Source organism: Nothoprocta perdicaria, unplaced genomic scaffold (assembly GCF_003342845.1).
Source record: "Nothoprocta perdicaria isolate Ctin4 unplaced genomic scaffold, notPer1 scaffold_33, whole genome shotgun sequence".
Taxonomy (NCBI): Eukaryota; Metazoa; Chordata; class Aves; order Tinamiformes; family Tinamidae; genus Nothoprocta; species Nothoprocta perdicaria.
Window position 1 is genome coordinate 1,033,400 of NW_020455566.1, and position 20,330 is coordinate 1,053,729.

A 20,330-nucleotide genomic window follows, 5' to 3' on the forward strand; every position below is an offset into this window, starting at 1 on the left:
TAACTATTCATCCCCATGTCCTCAAAAGCTTGGTAATATGTGAATTTCTTACTGGTAATGCCATCATTTTTGTGGTTTTTTTTTGTTCATTTTATTTCTTAAGAGACAGTGGGAACCTTAGCTGTTCATTTCACTGTTGTCAAACACTACATGATGTTTATTACCGAGAAACTAAAGGAAAAATACCAGTAAATCTCTGTATTTTTTTAATGAATGATGGATTAGTAATATCAAGCATAATGTTTTAAAAATAAGTGTCTGAGAAGTGTGATAGGGATTTCTAGACTTTCTGGAAGACAGTAATGTTTGAATGAGCAGAAATATCTTAAATGATGCATTTATTTAAATGTGTAAAACACCTTGCAAAGTTACTTGTTTACATGGCCAGGGAGATGACAAAAGCCTTTTATGATGAAAACCATTTTGTTCTACTTTTTACCCATTTCCTCCTAAAATAGGAGTGCTAGACTCACTTAGTGGGACAAGCTTGAATAATTCTGATCGTAGATAAGGCTTGGGGCTTGCCAAGGCTTTTGGTTTGCCTTTTGGGTTTTTTTTTGGTCAGGCTTTTCTCCCTGTCACCGAATTGCTCTGAATTGTTTGACTGCTGTTCAGAATCACTGTGAGGAGCAGGGAGGAGACAGAGCCTCCTTTCAGGCCCTTCAGAGGGACTTGCAGGAAGAGGGCCAAGGTTTAGAGCAGGCTCATTTCATCCTTGAAGCGATCTGTGATTTTGTGGGTTGTATGTAGGTGTGGGGTGTGGGTTGATTTTTTTTTTTTTTTTTTTTTTTAAATAACAAAATTCTGGCCACACAACATGCTCTGAAATACCAATTCCGTTTTGATATGCTCTCTGCATTGGGTTAGTGTTGCATAACAAGGGAGAAGCACTTTTCTGCTCACATGTGCAATGTTTTCATTGCTTTCGGGATCAGAATTGTAGTCGCACTATACCAAATAAAAATAAACTTGTGCTGGGCTGCTATCAAAATATCCCAGAGGGTAGTAAATTAATAAGTTGCTGTCAGCTTAATCTATTGCTTGTCCTGTGTGCAGATAATTCTGGGTATGTGCGAATAATTTGGGATATTTAGGTAATTTTGACAACTAGTTGAGCTTTTCTTCTGTGTCATCTGTGACTGGACAGGGCCCTGCTCGCTCTTGCGGCTCTGGAAGGTTCTCCCAGTCTCGCAGGCACTAAGAGGTTGGCTGGTCTTACATTTGCAGAAGTGGTTGGGTTTTGTGTTAGTGAATGAGCCCATCTTCATGCAGTGGCGCTTGAGGACTCTGTAATTTATCAGCTGTGAACACACGTGGCAAATGCCGGTGTTTTCATTTCCAGTAGTTTTTGTGGCTCTACTCTGTAGCTGTGGCCAACCTAAAGCATTTCCATTACACATCTTGGTGGTCCGCTTCCAGTGCAATAGGTACCTTACATGAATCCTGCATGTCAGATTTGGCATCCACTGTTTCTGTTAGTTTTAAGGTGGGTGTCTTATTTCAAATTGAAACTCAGTGGGTTTCTTTCTTTTCTGTCTCCCTCTGCTTCTCTGTGTCTCTTCCTCCTACCCCTGCAGGTGTTGGTGGAATGAGCGTTGCGTGTGTTTTGAAGAGAAAAGCAGTGCTCTGGCAGGACTCGTTCAGCCCCCACCTGAAGCAGCACACTCAAGATACAGCTAATCCCAACATGCCTGTTGTACTGACATCTGGAACAGGGTCCCAGGCTCAGCAACAGCCAGCTGCAAATCAAGCACTTGCAGCAGGGACTCACTCCAGTCCTGTTCCCGGATCCATAGGAGTCGCAGGCCGCTCCCAGGACGACGCTATGGTGGATTACTTCTTTCAGAGGCAGCATGGTGAGCAGCTTGGGGGAGGAGGAAGTGGTGGAGGCGGCTATAATAACAGCAAACATCGCTGGCCTACTGGGGATAACATTCATGCAGAACACCAGGTAAAAAAAAGTTAAATGTTTCCAAACTGAACACATTGAATGAATCGAGTTTACCATAGATGCTTGTAATGAAACTTTTTTTTTTTTCCCCCAAGCTTTAGCTGATGTGTTGTCCTTAGAACGGTCATACTTTTTCTTTTCAGGGTTGCAGTGCCTTGCTAGCTGTAAACCATGATGTTGCTCTTGAGGATGTTCAAATTCCAGTCCACTGTCTGTGACAGCTGAACATGTTTGCCAAATTTATCGTTGTCTTTATCGATTATTGTATGTGTGAACCAGTTAGCAGTGACTGTTGCAGCATCGTTTATTTATTTATTTATTTTTCCAAATCTGTTGCTGTAGTTAAATAATTCTTACGTAATGTTATTACAAAACTGCTTTGAAAGCCAGTGCGTGTAGGTTGAGCTTGCAGCATTCCCAATATTGAAAAACACCGTTCTAGAAGTTGCTTGCAGTGTGTGTTACTCTGCTTTTTGTTTTGTTTTGTGTTTTTTGTTACTATTGGGGGGTAGCTCTATTAATGTGTTTAGCTGAATGGAGAAGACAGTGGTGAGAGCAGCATGAAACAGTACTTCTAGAAGCAAAAGTAACTCTTTTTTTTTTTTTTTCATTCACTTAATATTTCTAAAAGAGTAGTGGGCCGAAACAAGTCTTAGTGGTAGGTGGTTTACTAGCTAAATGTCTCTCCCCTAGTTTCATTGTTGAATGTATTACAAGTTAAATGAACGTGTGACTCAGTGCAGCTTTTCTGAGGAAAAACCCTTCAAATACCCTTCCTACCACATACGTACAGAAACTCTTTTCTGTAAGAAACCCTTCAAATATAGCAATGACCTAAGGAAGGATCCTCCTTCTAGAGAGGAATGGGAGCGAAACAGTCATAAGCGCATTTTAAAACCAAGTGATTCCCACAAATCTTCGGAGAGCAGCAGGCACAAAACTTTTGTAACCCTGCACGATGTCGCCTGCCTGGAGGTTTTGAAATGGAAGCGAGCAGGCCTTCGTTCCCCCACTGTTCCTCTCTGGAGGGGAGGCCCATGTTGTCATCTGGACCATTGAAAAGCAAACATTGCAGGGAATTTTGCAACCTAGCCAAAGTTGGTGTGTACATCAACAAGGAAGTCAACCCAAACAACCTGTTAATTTCTGTTCCATATGAAAACCAGTGTAAAATACTGTTAAATGAAGCAAGCACCTCAAGAATATTTTCTTGATGCATATTTTCTGGATATTTTGTGTAAAGATGGCTTCAAAAATTTAACTACATGTCATGAAATTCTGAATCCACCTTTTGCTTTTCGCTTCCTTTTTCTGAAAATCCCTAAAAGCAGTGACAACAAAATATATTGATGGCAAGGAAAAAAAAAATCTGTATTTGTTAATAAACTATAAGCTTTTAAGTGACACTTTCTAAGAAATAATCCCAACTATGTAAAATACTTTTTCTAGTGCCACACATTGTTTTTCTCCTCTTTAATTTTCTTTAAAAAAGTTGTTCAATGAAATAATAGTAGCAGTTGTGCTATTTTTTCCCCAAACACAAGGTTAGTCTCGTAGTGTTGCATGCAATGCGTTTTGGGTTTTCCTGCTACATGACCTGCAGCCCAAAGTTTTATCTTTAATACGCTCTGGTATTTTTTCTAATCTATGTTACTGCCTAGTGGTTTTTATGTCCCTTTAATGTATTTATTGTACACACTTGATACTTCACATGTTGCATCCATCTTTTAAACCCATCTTTATATTTAATTCATTCGAGCCAACACTGTTGGAAGGCACAGTGACCATTTTCTCTTGTTTTCTCTTGTGTAGGATAGTGATTGCTGGGCAACTACAATTATGTATTTATTTTTTTGTCTTTCTTGAATCTTTTCTAGGATGTTCTGTGTGTGGCTCAGAGTTTTACTCATAGAAAACAGAGCATAGAGCATATGTAAATCTGTAAATCTTGCTAGTGTCATTGCTTTGGACTTTTTGGCCACCTTTCTATCTTCTAAAATTGCAAATCTTGTGGCGCAAGAAGTAGTTTTACGCATACAAAAATCCTTAAATTCAGCTTGGGCTTAATTGGACTAGAACTGAGTACTCTGTGCAAAAGTAAAAGAAATGGAAGGAAGTACTGACACGTGGGAAGATGGGGTATGATTATGGATGACTTAAGGGACAGCTTGTTGGACGCGGTGTTAGGTTTGTTCTGCTAAACTTTTGGTTTAAATTGTCACACAAAGGCCTCTCTTGCTGCTGAAAAAACAGTTGGGAAAATAACTAGCTAAAAGATAATGGAAAGTCAGAAAAAATAACTGTAGAGTGTTGCCGGTTAATATCTGCCCGGAGTTTAGAATATCATAATTAAAGGTAGAGTGATTATTACTATTTTTTTTTTAGTTGTCAAATCCTAGTTTCTTCAGTGTTGTGTATGGGGACAGCTATCTATCTCTGTCTGTGTTGGTGATAACGCACCTGTGATTTTTCCCAATGATAGCATTTTATTGTGTGCTATTGAAGGCTTATGAATGAGTCATAAATTATTTACAGTATATCCTTGCTTTTCGTTTTTTTTATTTCTCTTTGTCGTTTGTTCATCTTCTGACTAGCAACTCTCTGGATTCAGCGGTGAAAAGCTTTAATAGAGGTGGCTTAAAAAAAAACTTGCTTTCTTGCTGCGATTCTGTGATTCTTTTTCTGAAACCTGCTGCGATTCTGTGATTTCTGGCCCCAAGGAAGTAGTGGCCTCTCAAAGTAGGCAGGAGGTTTGGGGATAACAGGAAAAATGCCTGTTCTTCTTACATGTTACTTCCTCTTTGGTCTCCTGCAGATGCAGCAATGATAATGGAAACAGGCTCTCCCTTTTTAGATTGGAATCTCTGAATTTCTAAACCGACTTGGAAAACTTTTTATCCCATAGGAAATGGGTTGAGGTCGGCCAGTTACTTCACATGGGTTTGTAAGGAGTTGCAAGATGACTCCTCATGACTCATGGCCTAGGTTGGATATGATTCCGTGATGAAGCTTCGTGTATCTCGTTACAAACCCAAGCAGCCAACTGCTACTGCTAAGGGGAATAAAAAGGCATCTGAGATAGAAAGCCAAACTGCTTTGGTTTTCTTGGATGAGGGACTCTTGGCATTGTGTGGCTTTTGCACACACATGTGTTCTTGAACTTCAGTCAAGAAAGTTTCTTTAGCAGTGTTCCCTTCCAAATTATGTTACCTGGATGTTTTCAGTGTTGGTCTGCAGTTGCAGTTAGAGTAATGTGGGTGTTGCTCAGTAATGACAAGTGATTTTAGGAATTTACTTTCTTTGAGACCCTGTTTAAGTAATAATTTGAGAGAGCGGAGCTGTACGGGGATTGTTACCTTGAATGTGGGGAATCTTTCCACATATAGTTGATGAAGAATAGTGAAAGCAGCAGGGCTGGAATTGAGTTGTATACCTGGTTTTGCCCTTGATGTGACTGGGCAACATATTAAGAACTTGTTATATAAGGTAGCATAGAAGATAAGTCTCCTGGCAGCTGCCCTTGTAAAACACTGCTGCTCAAACCATACTGTTCGGTGTTGTGTAAATGTCTGGGGTTGATTATCCTTTTGGCAGGCTCCATTACCAAAGTTTGCCTTGAAGTGATGTTAAGGTTCTGCAGGACGATCCTAGGAGGTATGCAAGCAGCACCCTCGTGTTTTCCCCAAGTGAAATCCTGTTTAAGAGACATTTAATGCTATAGGAAAGAATTACATGCCTGTCTATGGCAGGTATGCGGTGCGTGAGGGCTACTGTGGTCCAAATAATCTAGTTGTCTGTGCTACAGCTAAAGGCACAGGGAAAGTGCTCGAAGGACATGTCCCTTGCAATATAATCTATAGTTCTGTTCTTGAAGAACATTTTCTGATATATTTTGTTAAATCTGTTGAATTTTCATGAGCACTTCTCTGTATCGTAGTGTTTTAGCTGGGGCTTTCCTTACATTAGCAGTGCAGTAACGGTACTCACTCGATATTCAGATAATTAGGAAAGCAACAACTTGCCAGAATGAAGAGCGTAGCTTGGCTAATTTGTTTTGCAGGGTTTTCTCTGTAGTAAACGGGAGAAGGGATATCTTAGAGGAGGGGATTCAGAACACGTTTATTAATGTTTCTGGTTTACATTGCCCTCTGAAAATTCCCCTTGGGATAGAGGGAGCATGAAGAGATGAGTTAAGTTAGGTGTTGAAAGATGAGCATTGGAAAATCCTTTTCTTGTATAGAAAAACCCTGAAATCTTCTGGAAGACATGTCTGAAAATGGGACCAGACAGCACAGGTACTCTCTGAGATGATTTTACAGCTGTCTTGGAGGGATGGATGGTCCTCCTGGGCTGTAAGGAACAAACTTGCATTTGTTTGCAGTTGCCACATGGTTCTGTGGTCCCTCCAGTCAAGCAAGCTCTGAGATACCGTGTTACTCCTTCCTCTTCACTTGGTTTTACCAGGAGCTACTTGACTGCTTTAGCCACCCCTCACCGAGGCTGTGTAGAGCCTAGGTGTCCTGTTTTTGTAACGCTGACCACCTGCACAAAAGCAATGCCCAAACGCATGTCTGCAAAGCCTGAGGTGGTTTTCAATGCATTTTACCAGCTGCAGCAGGGCAAAGTTAAGGTTCCTTTCTGTATAATGCAGTATTGTGGCAGCTTGTGCCCCAATGGTAGGTGCTTGAGACACTGCAGGGTAACCTAAATTCCACATTAATGAAGCACTTTCCTCGGTGAATAAAATCTGAGGAAAAACATAATTAGCTAACTAAGCCAAGCCATTCTGAAAGGCTGCCTTTCTTGCATTTATTTCTGTACCCTGAATCATTAATCATCTTGGCTAAATGCCACGTGGAGCATTAGCCAATCTGCAATTTCAATAGCATTTTGCTTTGAATGCTAATGGTAGTAGCAATTCTAGCGATGGACCCCTTACTACAAAAATAGTAGTTGAACCACCTAATCCTGTCTAATACTTGTGACTTCACATTCTTTCTTTACTGACTGTTGTTATAGGAGAGGACTAAAAATAGTGATGTAATCAGTCACTGGAACAACATACTTTAACCCTGCATGTAGCTGTTGGTGGCAAACCTGCTGTTGATAGTGTGGGGTGCTTTTCCCATTGCCAGCTGGTAAATGCATTTTTTTCCCCAGATACTCTCTCTATATAAGCATATGTATGTGTGTGTGCACACAGAGTAGGTCTCTCAAATAATATGCTGTGTGAGCTGTTCAGACAAGACAAACGCAGTCAGTCTCCCACAGTCTAGTGAGAGGCATTTGTTTCCATCTGAAATGTATAAGCCTTTGGTGGTAGTTAATTTAAAAGGCTTTAACAGCTTGTAAGTATATAAATCATGTGCTGCAAAGCATTTGAGCTGTTCAGCCATTTGAAGCGCTCTGTCCTTGTAAAGAATGCCTTAATCAAGCAGTGGTCTGACTGACTGTTTCTGATGTTTCTTGTTCTTGCTGTCTCAATACTATTGTTTTTGTAGCCTCTTGACCTTTCTTGAGGAATGCTTGACTAGGAAATAAAGGGTTTTTTTTTTTTTTTTTTTTAACCACTGTTACAAATTGAGCAAAACCTAGAACGTGAAAGCCTAATGGATGGGCATGTTCAAGTGAGACACTTCCACTCCATAGCAATTGCTGTGAAAAAGCAACTGAGGTTGAAAATGGAAAAAAAATCCAAGAAATAAGCTCTCCTGAGCTCTGGGTGAGATTTATAGGGTAGCCCATGCAAACATTAACTCATCAAGCTCGTGCCAGAGCTTGCAGTGGTTGGAGGGCTTCCTCCAGGCTTCCCAAGAACTCAGTTGAGTGAGCAGTGAACCCTTAGATTCTTTGGACTGAAGCAAATTTCGTTGGGTTTGTGGTCCGGGAGCCCTGCTTGTGCTTTCTGGATGGAAGACGGTCCTGGTGAAGCACAGAGAAGTGTTTTCCAGTAGGATCCGTGGCGTGCAGGGGAGTTTGCTTGCTTGGCCAAGCAACAGTCTACTCTGCAATTTACTTTGGAGCTAAGAAATTTTGAAAGCGGGATGTTTGTGTGTTCCAACTAAACTGAGTCTCGTCTTTGCAGCACCCATCTGGCTTCCCTTTTTTAGGTGACAGTGTCCTCAGGATTTTGCCTCCTAGTCAGAAATACTGGGGGAGAGGGATATTGGGAAGGTAAATGTAATCTAGGGAAGGGTTTATGTGGGCAGTAGGTAGATCCTGACAGAAGAAAGTAATGGGGAAAAGGAGGCTTGGAAATCTATCTAGAGAGTTTATTTGGGAATCAGCTTTTGAGAGATGGAGAAATTGAGATAGGTTTTTCCCTGAAGAATGTTTAGAACTGTCTCTCCAACAGAACTTCTAATTTTTTCCCCAATTGTTATTGTTTAATTCTATCTTAGCTCCCTCTTATTAGTAAACATTATTGCATGAGGAAGAGGAAAAAAAATTCTATAGAGTTTGCGCTTGGACTCTCCATTGCGGTTAAGGGGAAAATTTCACCTCTGATTTTGCTGCATGTCCATCTAGATGGATCAGAAGTTCCAGGCAAATGAGGTTTCCTTAATGTGTAAGGCCAGATATAATCTTCTGTGTTACCTGGGGATCATGAAATGAGATACAATATTGCACTTTGAATTTAAAAGTAAAGGTCATATTAAGATTCTGTATTCACCCGTATTTGCTTAATATACACTATGGTGTTAACACTGCATTTACGGACATTAATATTGACTTAAAATTACAATTCAGGTACTTTCTTTTTGGGAGAGGGAGACTTCATTTATTCCAGGATACAAAATCTCATTTTGAGAACATAAAAATATTTCATATATATATAAAATATACTTTTGTTTTCATGCTAATTTGCTATGTCCTTCACCCCTGTGTTTAGTAATCATAAAGGCAGTGCAGGGGCCAATTTCCTATTCACTTAAGTGGCTGCAGAAATGTTTTTGACAAGTGCCATTTAGCCCCCTGGGCTTCATTTTTTTGTTTTGTTTTTTTGCTAGGTTAAAATTTAACTGCTGGTTTTAAGCAGCAGGAGTGCACTGTGTCCATATTTTTTGCTTCATTTTGCAGTGTGTTTATATTTTTTATTTTGTTTTTTCCCTGGGCATGCTGGTGTGTGGCTGCTGTTTTTGCAGGTTTTCTTGCTGTGCCTAGGACAGGTTTTTAGCATTACTTTATTATTATTATTTTTTTTTTTACCATAACTATGTATTTGTACATGCAGAGATGTACAAGGACTGTTTGCACGCCTTTGGGACTGGACAGCTATTTGCTTCTGAGTTGCTATCATTAGGTTTCATAGTGAGTTCCCCTAATCTTAAACTAAAAAAAAAAAAAAGGCAAATCACCAAGAAAACACCCGAAACCCCACCACATGTCGTGGACCTGCGTAAAATGTCTTCCTGACATGCTGTCTACCCAGCCCAAACTACCTGTGTGCTGCAAGCGGTTGGAAAATCTCCAGCAAATATCACTAATGCAGGAGGTTGCCGAGCAGCTATTTTGCTGCACGGGAGGGCGAGCTTTGAAAGCAGCCGTTGACCTAGAGATAAATGGGCTGACATGCTGAAGTTGGCCATAGGTAACGCTCAGAAGTGTCCTGTGTTTTGTCTCGTCCTCTCTAAAGGGGCATGTGAAACGTGGTAAGGCCTCGGTTTCTCTACAGCATGGGTGAGGCGGGGGGTTTTGTTCAGGAGACTGAAGATTTTGCCCTGGAGTGATGCAGTAGTGAGTAGTGTTGTTGTCTCTTGCTTTGTTGGGAGTTTATGAAGGTGAAAATTGATGAGAGTAATCTGATTCTGGGGGACTGAGCTGACTTGAGCCCATGCAAAATGAAGCAATCCTAGCGGTGTCTCTATTTTCACTTTTTAGCATTGCTTGGACTTGGGCTGCTGGGCAAAGAGGTTCTTGGATAGGTACTCTTGAAGTAAAGGTAGGAAGCTGCTGAAAAGAGCCAGGGAAGCAACTCCGAGCAGCTGAAATGTGTTATGGTGACATGTATTTGTATATTTTTGTGTGTGCTATCACTCCTCGTGAGTGTAATGCTCATTAAGTTGGAGACTTGGATAGCACCCAAGTGCATGTATAGAGTATTGGGCAGGTGAGGAATGGTCTTGTGCAGAGAAGTTGCATTACAGCTCCCTTTTGGTAAGAGTAACATTAATGTACGGAGCGTCTGGGCTTTTATTTGAGGGACTGAGCTTCAGAGAGGAGCTTGCTGGATTTTCTGTATTATCGAAAAGCAAGAGGAATTTGTAGAAGAAGGTAGCGACAACTCCTGTTTGTAATGTCTAAGAAGGTAGGGAGAGCTCCTGTTTGTAATGTCTAAGAATACGTGCTTTGTTTTGCACATATACTCCACAAAGGTGGAGTATGTGGAAGAGGTAGAAATGGAGGTACTGTTGGCTTGGGGCAGAGGTCTGGCTTTGTTCAGTCACCTCTTAAGCATTTCTGCTGCAACTGTCTTGTCCTCCTGTGGTTCCAAATGTTTTTCAAGATCACCTGTTCCTCTGAGGAGTAGGTTCTCACGGACCACCCAGATGTCAGGGCATCGCTTTCCAGTGCAGCGTGTGCATCTTGGCATCACCTGCTGGGTTTCTTGCAGAGTTCTGTTTTGGCAGCAAACTGAATTTTATGATAATCAAATTGTATCCATGTCTAGTGCTCATCTTGCACCTAAACCTGTTCTTTTTTCTTCATGGAGCCCCTTGGTCGTGTTTCACTGTGGCTCAGCTTCACATATCTCTGTTCCAGGAATAGATTGTAATGAAGTGGAAGGCTATCAATACATTACCATCTCAGAATAACACTGAACACTAACGTGTGTAAAAAGATTGGCCTTTCATTTTAAATTCTGCCGGTTCTTACTTGAAAGGGAAATGAAGGAGCCTGTGATATTTGTACACATCCTCACGTAAGAGAACGTAGGTGAAGAGATATAGCTCTTTAGTGTTACGAAAGAGGAGAGCTGTGGGGAGCTCTTTTGAGTGCAGTCTTTGAAAGAGGGCTAATAAACTAGTCCATCTTGCAAACAAATAGATAAAATGGTGAGTGGCGATAAAGGAGCAGGAACGGCTGCAGAACTGGTGATATAGAGACTGGGCATAAAGACTCTGCCCAAAAGTCAGGCACACAGAGTTGATTTAGAAAATACCTTTCTCTATATTGATGAAAGGGTGGTAGGCAGGAGTAAGACTTGGACAGGTAAATATTCAGCACTGGAGAAAGCCACATAAGCGTATGGGACAGTAGTGGTTAATGGGAGTTGATAAATGGCCATGATTTCTGATGGATGTTCTGGTGGACAGACTTCCTCTGAAGGCTTTGGTGGTGTTGAAGGTAACAGCACTGTTAATAGTTAGACCAATTTTCTTTCTCCACTAAGGCCAACAAGGGAGCTTGACTTTATACGTGGATGTAGTTGGGTATTTGCACTGCTGTAATAGTTTTGATTAAATGATAACATGTTTTTCTACTGCAGACAGACCCTTAAACCCAGATATCAGGGCAAATGTGCATGCATCTTGTGGGGACAGACCTGCATCACCTGCTGAACCTATTCATTTAGCCTCTGTGTTCCTCAGGTGTTTCAGCCAAACAGCATTGCTGCTGTTCAGTTCAGGTGGCTATGACTGGTGTCAAGGTGCAGGCAGAACTGTCAATAATTCGCAACTCGGAGTTGTGGATAAGAAGATGTCATATTTAAATTGTGGTGCTCTGGCCACTGAGGGGTCTCATATTCCATAAGGACCTGGTTTTATTATATAGTAGGTATTACTAATGCCTCTTTGCATTAAGTGTTGTCACAGATCAGTCCAAGTGTTTGTGTTGAAGGTGGCTCTTGGAGGTCATCCATAATGCTTTGTTTATTTTCTTCGATGAGGTGTGCTGAATCTTGTCTTAAAATAGCAATAAAGCATAACCAGAGTGAAGTCTTGGCTCGGTTCTGCTGAAATTCGTGGCAAGAGTATCACAGGCTATGTCAGGCTTAAGGTAGTGAACACAGTGCAACTGCGCCAAGTGCTGGTCATTCGCAAGAACCATTAGCCCTGTTACGGCCTTTTCATGATAAAGAGCATCCAAATCATCCACTAAAGCCTTAAGCAGTGACTAAACGTTGCGTTATTAGTCTTAAACATCCCCAAAACATCTTGAGAAGGAATGTGGGGAACATTATGAGTTGGATTACTCATAAATGTCGTGTAAACCATTGCAGCCGCTCTGGAGGAGACGGGTTTTGAATCGAGTGGGTTGCTCAGGGTTTGCACGGGCCGTGAGGCTCAGTGCGACTTGCAGCTGTTGTCATGAGCACAAATTAAGTACACATACATACTATCCCATGAGGACAATAATTTAGTCTGAATCCACGTGTGATGGTGGTGCTACAGTGCTGTCTTTAGGGTTGTAGGTCTTTATGTGCTCTGTACTTGGAGTTTGTAGGGAATTGCCTGGGTAAAATTTAGGAATGAAAATTAGAAAAACTGTTCTTTTGCATTTTTTGCGTGATTTCTTTAGCTAACAGTTTTAAATTGCTCCCCTTTTAAAAATTTTAATTGAATCTGCTTTCCTCTAGCCATGATCCGGAGCAGAAGCAGAAAATCCCATAATTGCTCAAGTGATAGCTGCAGAAATGACTTGTGTTAATATAAAAGTTGGTTGTTCCATGACAAACGTGTAAATGTTTAACCATTTAACCCCCTCTTAGAGGAGGTAAGTAGAGATGGAGTTTTGCAGCTGCATCCTTAGTTTTGTAACTTGCAGTGGTTCCCCAAATTTGATGTAATTTTGTCTCTTCTGCCCTTTTTACTGACTTTGTGCACATCAGACTTCACTTCAAAATGCCATGTCCTCTCATTGTGTTTGACACCCATGATACATTTTGGTGTCTTAGTGTTACCAGCTTTTGAGACTCTGGTACAGTAGCTAAAATCGGCAAACGAAGTTGTTGTTTGTTCTCTTTCTCTTTGTCTCCTGCTTCAAATGACTATTATTATTTCTTCTTAATTTTATTTACTTTTTGTTCCTACCATTGTCTTTCTTGTAGTTTCTCTTTCACGTCAATGTAAGCAAAATATAAATCTGTTTTAAACAAGAGTTATTTGACTTGGCCTGAAAGGAAATGATCTGGACTGGCTTGCTGATGCATTGAGTCCTTCATCACCTGAAATTAATACAGCTCAATGTGAAATATAAATCTTTACAATAAGCTTGGCAAAGGAAGCTACAGTGGAATGTCTTAATTGCTTATTTTGCCTTTTTTTGTGCCTGTATGAAAACTTAACCTTCTGTATGTTGTAGCTTCTGGAATTCTTCAAGGTAAGTTACATCTTGGAGCCCAGTTGTCTTCTTATGTGTTGTAATTTGGAATATGGCTCTCTATATCAGAAAAAAAAATGCTATAAACCCTGATTATCCTAGAGAAATGCAAACAGCTGATGGTATGTTTTTCTCACCCATTTATATATAGGTGCGTTCTATGGATGAACTGAATCATGATTTTCAAGCACTCGCTCTGGAAGGAAGGACTATGGGAGAGGTAAGTGAATGACTTGTGGGGGGAAAAAATGTGTAATTTAGGGGAAGGAGGGGAGAGTGTTGGGGTTTCTTTAAGCCTGGTAGGGTGATTTTGAACTTGCAAACGTTCTCCCTGATAACCAGGAGGGGTGTGTGTGTGTGTGTTTTAAGAGAATAAAAACCTGTTGGGCTGGAATTTGTCGTAGTGGGAGGAACAGCTAAGCCCTCCACATGTTTCACCATCAAATAGTAAAAAGGTGATTGTAAAAGAACAGGCAGAAATGTGCCCCGTGACAAGTGTTGCAATACTTGTAGCCTGTTTCTTTTAGTATGTGGTGACCTGAGACCCTGCAATGCTCTCGTTTTAGTTGTGTCCTGTTTTTTTGCTGCCCGGTTTTGATTCCTGGCCACTACCAGCCATTCCTAAATCACAGAACCGTGTGTAATGAAATTAGTTCAGCAGCCTCGACTAGGGCTGCAGAAGCAACAAACTGAACAGAAGGAACCGTCCAATAATGAGTTCTCCAGTTCTCACTGTTTTGTCGTAATGTTGGAATCATTCTAGTCACCCAGGGCCATAAACAAGCAGCAGATTTGGGGAAGATGCCCAGTGCTTTAAATCGATAAGAAGTTACCTAGATAGCTGTTTGCAGCTTCTTGGAAGAACAATTTGGAGCGAGTCAATTTATTTGATTGCTTTAGGTGCATGAAGGATGGATGTAAATGTTCTTTTCCATGCCGTATTTCCTTTTTGCTCCTCTAGGAGGCTTACAGAAGGATAGAGATGAGAAAAACTTGTGTTGTGGGAAGCTATTGAAGTTTGATGCATGTCTATTGTTTTGGAGAGGCTTCCTTTCTGTGATACCATCTTCAAACATTATATTCTCTATATTTACTCCATATTTTCTGTGTTGTCAAACTTACGAATCAGTTTTATATATATATATATCCCTCCAACACTTCAGAAATGATAATTTCTGAGCAAATGTATAATTAGGATTATTATAGGGGGTGATTTGCAGATGAATGCTGTCCATCTAGTGAAAACCTCATGTTGCTCATTAAGGCTTCCCTCCCTCTTTCCATCCCTTATACCAAGTTGCAGTTAATTTTATGGCACTTCATAGAAAGTTACCTTTTCAAGGTTACGTTAACATACTTCAGGTCTGTTGACTTAAGAGTAGATAGAAATGATTTTTGAAGAAAACATGACATCAAAAATGAGTCTAAAGCTGCTAAGAAGCAGCTGATGTGCCTCCATGTGATAGGAAACACGTCAGGGGACTGCTGAGGGTGTGAATGTTCTTTGAATAAATAAATATATATGTATATTTATATTTTAACATATCACTTGGGGAAGAGGGTTTTTTTCAGACGTAAAATATACAGACTTACTGAGACTGTTAAGAGTAAGTACAGCACCCATTTTGTACTCAACATGACATTAGCTCATGTTAATTTAAATGCCTAAAGGCTTTTCTAAATACATTGATATTTACCAACTCCTTTACCTACTTGGTGGTATTCTTCTTCGAAGGAATTGGCATTTTTTGACCTTTTCTCCAAATGATGGCTCATCTTTTATTATTTTAATGTTGCAACTGTGATATGGTTGTGAGGAGATGCATCCTTCTGTGCTTGTCCATGCATGGAAATGAGCAGGTTTTTCCAGGACAGGTGACACTCCAGCCATCCTTTTCTCTAACCTAAGACAATATTTGTTGTTTCTCTTGGATATTTTTCTTTTTTAAGCGATGAAATTTCCTTTCATTATGTGCTGAATTTTCTCCACAAGATAGCTCTGCATTTCTTGAGATATTGCAATATCCTTAGTAAAAGTGCAGCTTTAAAAGCTGTTTCATCAGAGCTTAGTGCCGAACATGTGCGTTAGCTTTCAAGACAGTATCCTTATTTTGAGATTAAAAACCATGATGTTGTGCAGCATGCCTTATCTCTTTGCTATTTAAACATTGTTATAGTAGGACGTTCATGTGTTTTAGCTTTTTTTTCTGTTGAATATGAAGGAGAATTCATTGATTTTTATTTATTTCTTCTTTTCTTTAAACCCCTGAGCCTTACCAGCAGGAAGTGTTAATGATCTCAAGCACTGAATTGAAGTGAAAAACCCCAGAGGAGAAGGATGAGGAAAGGGATTTTTTGTTTTGTTTTTTGTTTAGGTAAACAAAACATTTAGTGCATCTTTTTATGCTGTGTGTTTTTGTAGCCTTGTTTTCCTTCACTGTCATCCTAATTGTGGTAGTTTAAGGAGTTTGTGCATCCGAAGACGTCAGAATTCACTTTTAAAAAAGGGATTGTCAAACAATTTAGCATCTTCTCTGAATTTTGACATTGGGATAGATAATAACTTTTGATTTATGATGAGCGGATAGCCTAATCTGAGGAAATGAAGACAAGTGACTGAGCAAGAAGAACCCAAGGAGCAGCACTAGGTCCGCACTGGCTTATGAGAAAGGCACCTCAAATCCAAGGGTTCGAGGACCTTCTCTTAAACCATATAATGGCTTCCCATCTTGCCAAGGAGGCAAGAAAATCTCACGGATTGCAAATAGTGCAACCCAATACCGTTGCAATTGTGGCACTTGTCCGAGTTGAACTCGCAGAGCCACGTTCTGCGTTCTTACCCGTGTTGCCGCAGTTAAGGCTGGTTGTCCGTGGCTCTGCTGCAGCACAGATGGCTTCTTTTGTCTTAATCTTCGCCCTGTCTAAAGGCAATTGGTTTAGTTAATTTGTCTAATTCATAATCTTGTCTCAGTGGGGTCTGTGGGCGCTGGTTCTTTACTTGATGGTTATAGAATTGCTTTTGCAGAGGTGTAAATTCCCTCTTGCCCACACACTCCCACCTTGCTAAATGGAATATTGGCCTAACTCTGTTAAGTCCTCTTAGAGGGGTTGTTTTCATACTAGGTAGAGTCAATTCTTAATAAAGACACAGAACAAATAAACATCTTTTGGAACCTCCTGCATTTTCTTTATTTTCCAACCCAAAGAGTTGATTTGCAATGTGATTTTTCACTCAAAATAAGTGTGTGGGTGGGTTTTTTGTTTTGTTTCCATTTTTTGCTATCCCCCCTTCCCCTCCATTGCAATGCCAACCCTTACCGGGGGAAAAAAAATCTTTATTTTGGAGGCATCTTTGTAACTTAGTACAAGATGTTTAATACTGAGTGCTTGAGGTTGCTCTTTCTAAAGAAAGCCAAGAATTGGTAAACTGTAGCCATCCTAAGAAAGCAAAGTTCTGCTGGAGCTACTGGATTGGAAATCTGTTGAAAATATTAAAACATAGAAAAGTAGGGGGGAAAAAATCTATATATCATCCAAGAAGCCAGATATTTTAAAGTATTAAGACTGGATATAGTTATTTGCAATGGATTTGCTTAGAAAAAATCTCTGTTGAGACTTTAGTTGTGCTTGGTCCGGATTTTAAGGGTTGCATTAAAGATGCTGCGAGTGAATATTGCTTTGACTGCACTTGCCAGACAGTCCTTGGGCTGCCACCCACTTCTTTTCTCTGCTGTGCAGAGGCAGGTTTCCTTTTACTTTTTATTATATGCCATTTCTTGACTAAGTGTGAAATATAATTAAACACTGCCTCCTGCAAGACCGTCTTTTATTTTGGCCATGTGGCTGCATAACAGATTGCATCCTTGCAAACACTTAAGTATGAAACTGTTGAACTGCAGCTAAAATTTGGGGTCAGTTGGTTCCTATCCCATATCCCCCTGATCTTATTCTCAGCTCATTGGACTGCAAAAAGCAAAACTGATCTTGAAAGATAGGCCAATAGCATCGCTGTCTGATTCTTAGTTCAATAAGTGAATGTCATTGCCCTCTGCAGCATTTTCTGCAGTTTACAAGCAATTTTGCTTTTTATGCATTGGGTAAAATTGGTATTGCTTTAATTTACATATCTGTTGTCTTTGTAATTTGCTTTCCCTGGTTATCCAAACCTGTGAACCTTGGATTGCTCTGCAGACGTGCAGACTTGCTAACGGGTTATATGCTTACCAATTACTGTAGCCTATAGGAAACACTGATTGATCTGATGAGTCTTGTGCTGTTGTAATTTCCTGTAGACTTACGTGAGTACTTGTTAACCTTCCACCTCTTTTAGTTTTATTCCAAATTAATTCATCAAAGTTCATTTCTTTTGCTACCCACTATGAGTGCCCTGTTGTTCCCGGTCTGAAGTACACTGCCTCTCATTGAGCCTGAGGATTTAGTTTGAAGATCGCATCTTTCACATAGAAGGCGCTTGAATGAGGCTTAGAACTGCCCTTATTGTACGTAGAGATGCCACGCAACATCTGTTCCTCCAGTATTTTCAAAATATGCCTCAAAATGTTCTTTTTGCCCTCTTCTGAACTTTGGCACCATCTCCTTGGGATTCATTCAAGTCGAGGATGGCTTTTGGTCTCCTCCCTAATGACCTTCTCCTCAGAGGAGTGTCGCCTGCACGGCAGGTGCTGTGGCCCAGAACTGCTTGCTCTTGTTCTTAGTGTGTAGAAACAACCTTCCAAGCATCGAGCGCTCTCAGCACTCATGAAATAAGTGCCAGGTAGAAGCTCTTGGCACCTCTCAGGGTCACCTGGCCCTGCCAGGACAGGAGCTGCAGGACCCACGTGCAAGAATTCCTGTCGGAATCGCTGGGGGGTTCATGAGGATCTTCCAACATATGTTTTGTCCAGACCTTCTCCCAAATGCTGTTCTTGCAACAACTCTCGTGGTTAGAAGCTGGTGAGCGTGGGGTGTCCGTGTGTGCTTGCTTGTGCCTGTTAAAAAAGTGTTGCAGACTGTTAAAACAGCATTACTGAGATTGCAGTCAGTTGCTGTCATCTGAAGAGTATATAAATATTTTGATTAAAAGCATGTATCAGTTTAACGGTCGCTTTACATACAGAAGGGAGATGCTTATGATTTGTGTTTGCATTTTATACCTTTTTTTTAATCATGTTTCTGTCTTTTTTGTGTGTGTGTTCTTGTTTTAATTGCAGCAGCTGTTGCCAGGTAAAAAGTTTTGGGAATCTGATGATTCCAGCAAAGATGGACCAAAAGGAATATTCCTGGGAGATCAGTGGAGAGACAGTGCGTGGGGAACATCAGGTAGCTCAATTGTTATCGTTAATTTGGGGTGGGATTGAATATGGGAACATGCAACTCATCTACTTAGAAACGCTGACCAATTTGTATGAAGATTTGAAACCCATCTGTTTTACACAAGAGAAGACTTTAAAAGGCCATTTTCCTCTGTCAGAGTGTTAAGATACTCATAATTATGAAAAGTTTTTCTGCAAACTTATCATACGCCTATGTTTAGCTGCTTAAAAATCTTAGATTTTAAAAAAAACAGCATTTTTAAACCCAAAGTTTTTAAAATTTCAAAATGGTTGGTTTTTCTTGGAAAATGGGATGTAGCTGCTGCGTATATGATTAGCAAAATCTTGGCTATAATTTGTGATCTCTGAAGACCGAAATCTTGGGGATATTTAGCGGACTTGCCTTAGGCTGTCTTTGTTTGCTGATCCACAGTGGATCTCCGTAGCAGCATGAGCATCCAGTCCTCAACCACAACAGCACTAATATCATCTGCAGTTGAGGGTGGATTAAAGGGCTGTGCCAGCCTTTGAGCAGCAGTATTGGATGAGACATTTTCCTTTGGCTGCCTCCCTTGTCAGGCTAGTTACATCCCCTAGACAAGCAGGGTGGACGTCTGGAGGAGGCAGCCTCCTACGCTGGCTCATCACAGATCTCCATGAGTCAAAGCCCTCGGTCTCATCTCTTCCTTGTTTGTTTTTGGTTAATTCAGTGCACCTTGCGGCCCGTATTCCCGAGCTGTGCCCTCCACTGCTGCCTGTGACTCAGGGAAGTCATAGTTTCCCTTTGGCTCATCCAAAAGAAAGAGACCAGTCATGGTCTGAGCACTTCAAAGTCACTTCCACAGAGAAGAGGAGCTTGGAGGAAGGAGATGCAATGTATGGATGTCCTTGTCCAGCAGACTGTTTTGTTCCATGAACAGCAGAATGGACGAAACTTGTTTTTTCTATAAGATAGCTTTTACTCTCTCAAATTTCTCCCTTGTCCCTGCTCACTGAAGTCTTCCCACAGAGCTTGTTGCTTCAGCGTTGTAGCTTGAAACGTGTAAATATCTAAGCCTGGTGTTAAAAGAAGCAGCAGTGCTGTCTCATGCAAACCACTCACTTCTTCCTCAGCTCATGGTACAAGTAGTTACGAAGCAGTATGATGAAGCCTATTGCAGAATTGATTTGGCTTAAAAACAAGCCCCCTTCCCCCCCCATCAGTGTCATTCCCTGTCCCTTCCCCCCATCCCCTGCCAAATACCCATCTTATGCCTATTATTTTTGACATGATGACTATAGCTAGCTTGAATGGGTGGAGACCAAGTGCTCCTTGCATTTCCTAAGTGCATACGCAAGGGCACCTTCTCATACCTGGCCATCAGTTTTTCCAGAGTTTGAGGACTGAAAAGGACCCATCTTTGGTCAGTTTGGGTTGAACTTGCAAGCAAATTCTTGCTTAAGAGAGGATAAAGGGATAGAACTGATGCAAAGGGTGAGAGAGACAGAATGAAGTTCTCAAACTTTTTTTTTCTTAAGGAAACAGCAGGAAAGAGAAACTGGATCTCGTGATATAAGAAAGTGTTAATTCATGTGACCCAAGAACATGAGAGTAGGGTGGTGCAACCTTATCGTGATGTTTTAAGTGACAATTGCAGCTGAATTTGAGACTGCCCATTTTACACTGTCCTAAAAGCAAAGTTCCATTTTTCCCTTTTAATAAAGCTCTTCTATTAATTGCAGCATTTATATAGAGACTTAAA

General features: G+C 40.7%; 1 protein-coding gene across 4 annotated transcripts in view; it reads left to right on the plus strand.

Moving 5' to 3' along the window:
- Positions 1-1,561: 1,561 nt before the first annotated feature.
- PUM1 (pumilio RNA binding family member 1) overlaps positions 1,562-20,330 on the plus strand; it is a 48,016-nt gene continuing 29,247 nt past the window's right edge. For 2 of the 4 annotated variants that reach the window (XM_026043585.1, XM_026043586.1), the window contains exons 1-3: positions 1,565-1,951; positions 13,428-13,496; positions 18,487-18,595. In XM_026043585.1, the coding sequence (XP_025899370.1) occupies positions 1,589-1,951; positions 13,428-13,496; positions 18,487-18,595 (541 nt within the window). In that variant the 5' untranslated portion in view covers positions 1,565-1,588. Of the gene's footprint in view, positions 1,952-13,427; positions 13,497-18,486; positions 18,596-20,330 lie in introns of all 4 variants that reach the window. The other 2 variants (XM_026043587.1, XM_026043584.1) reach the window with 2 other exon arrangements.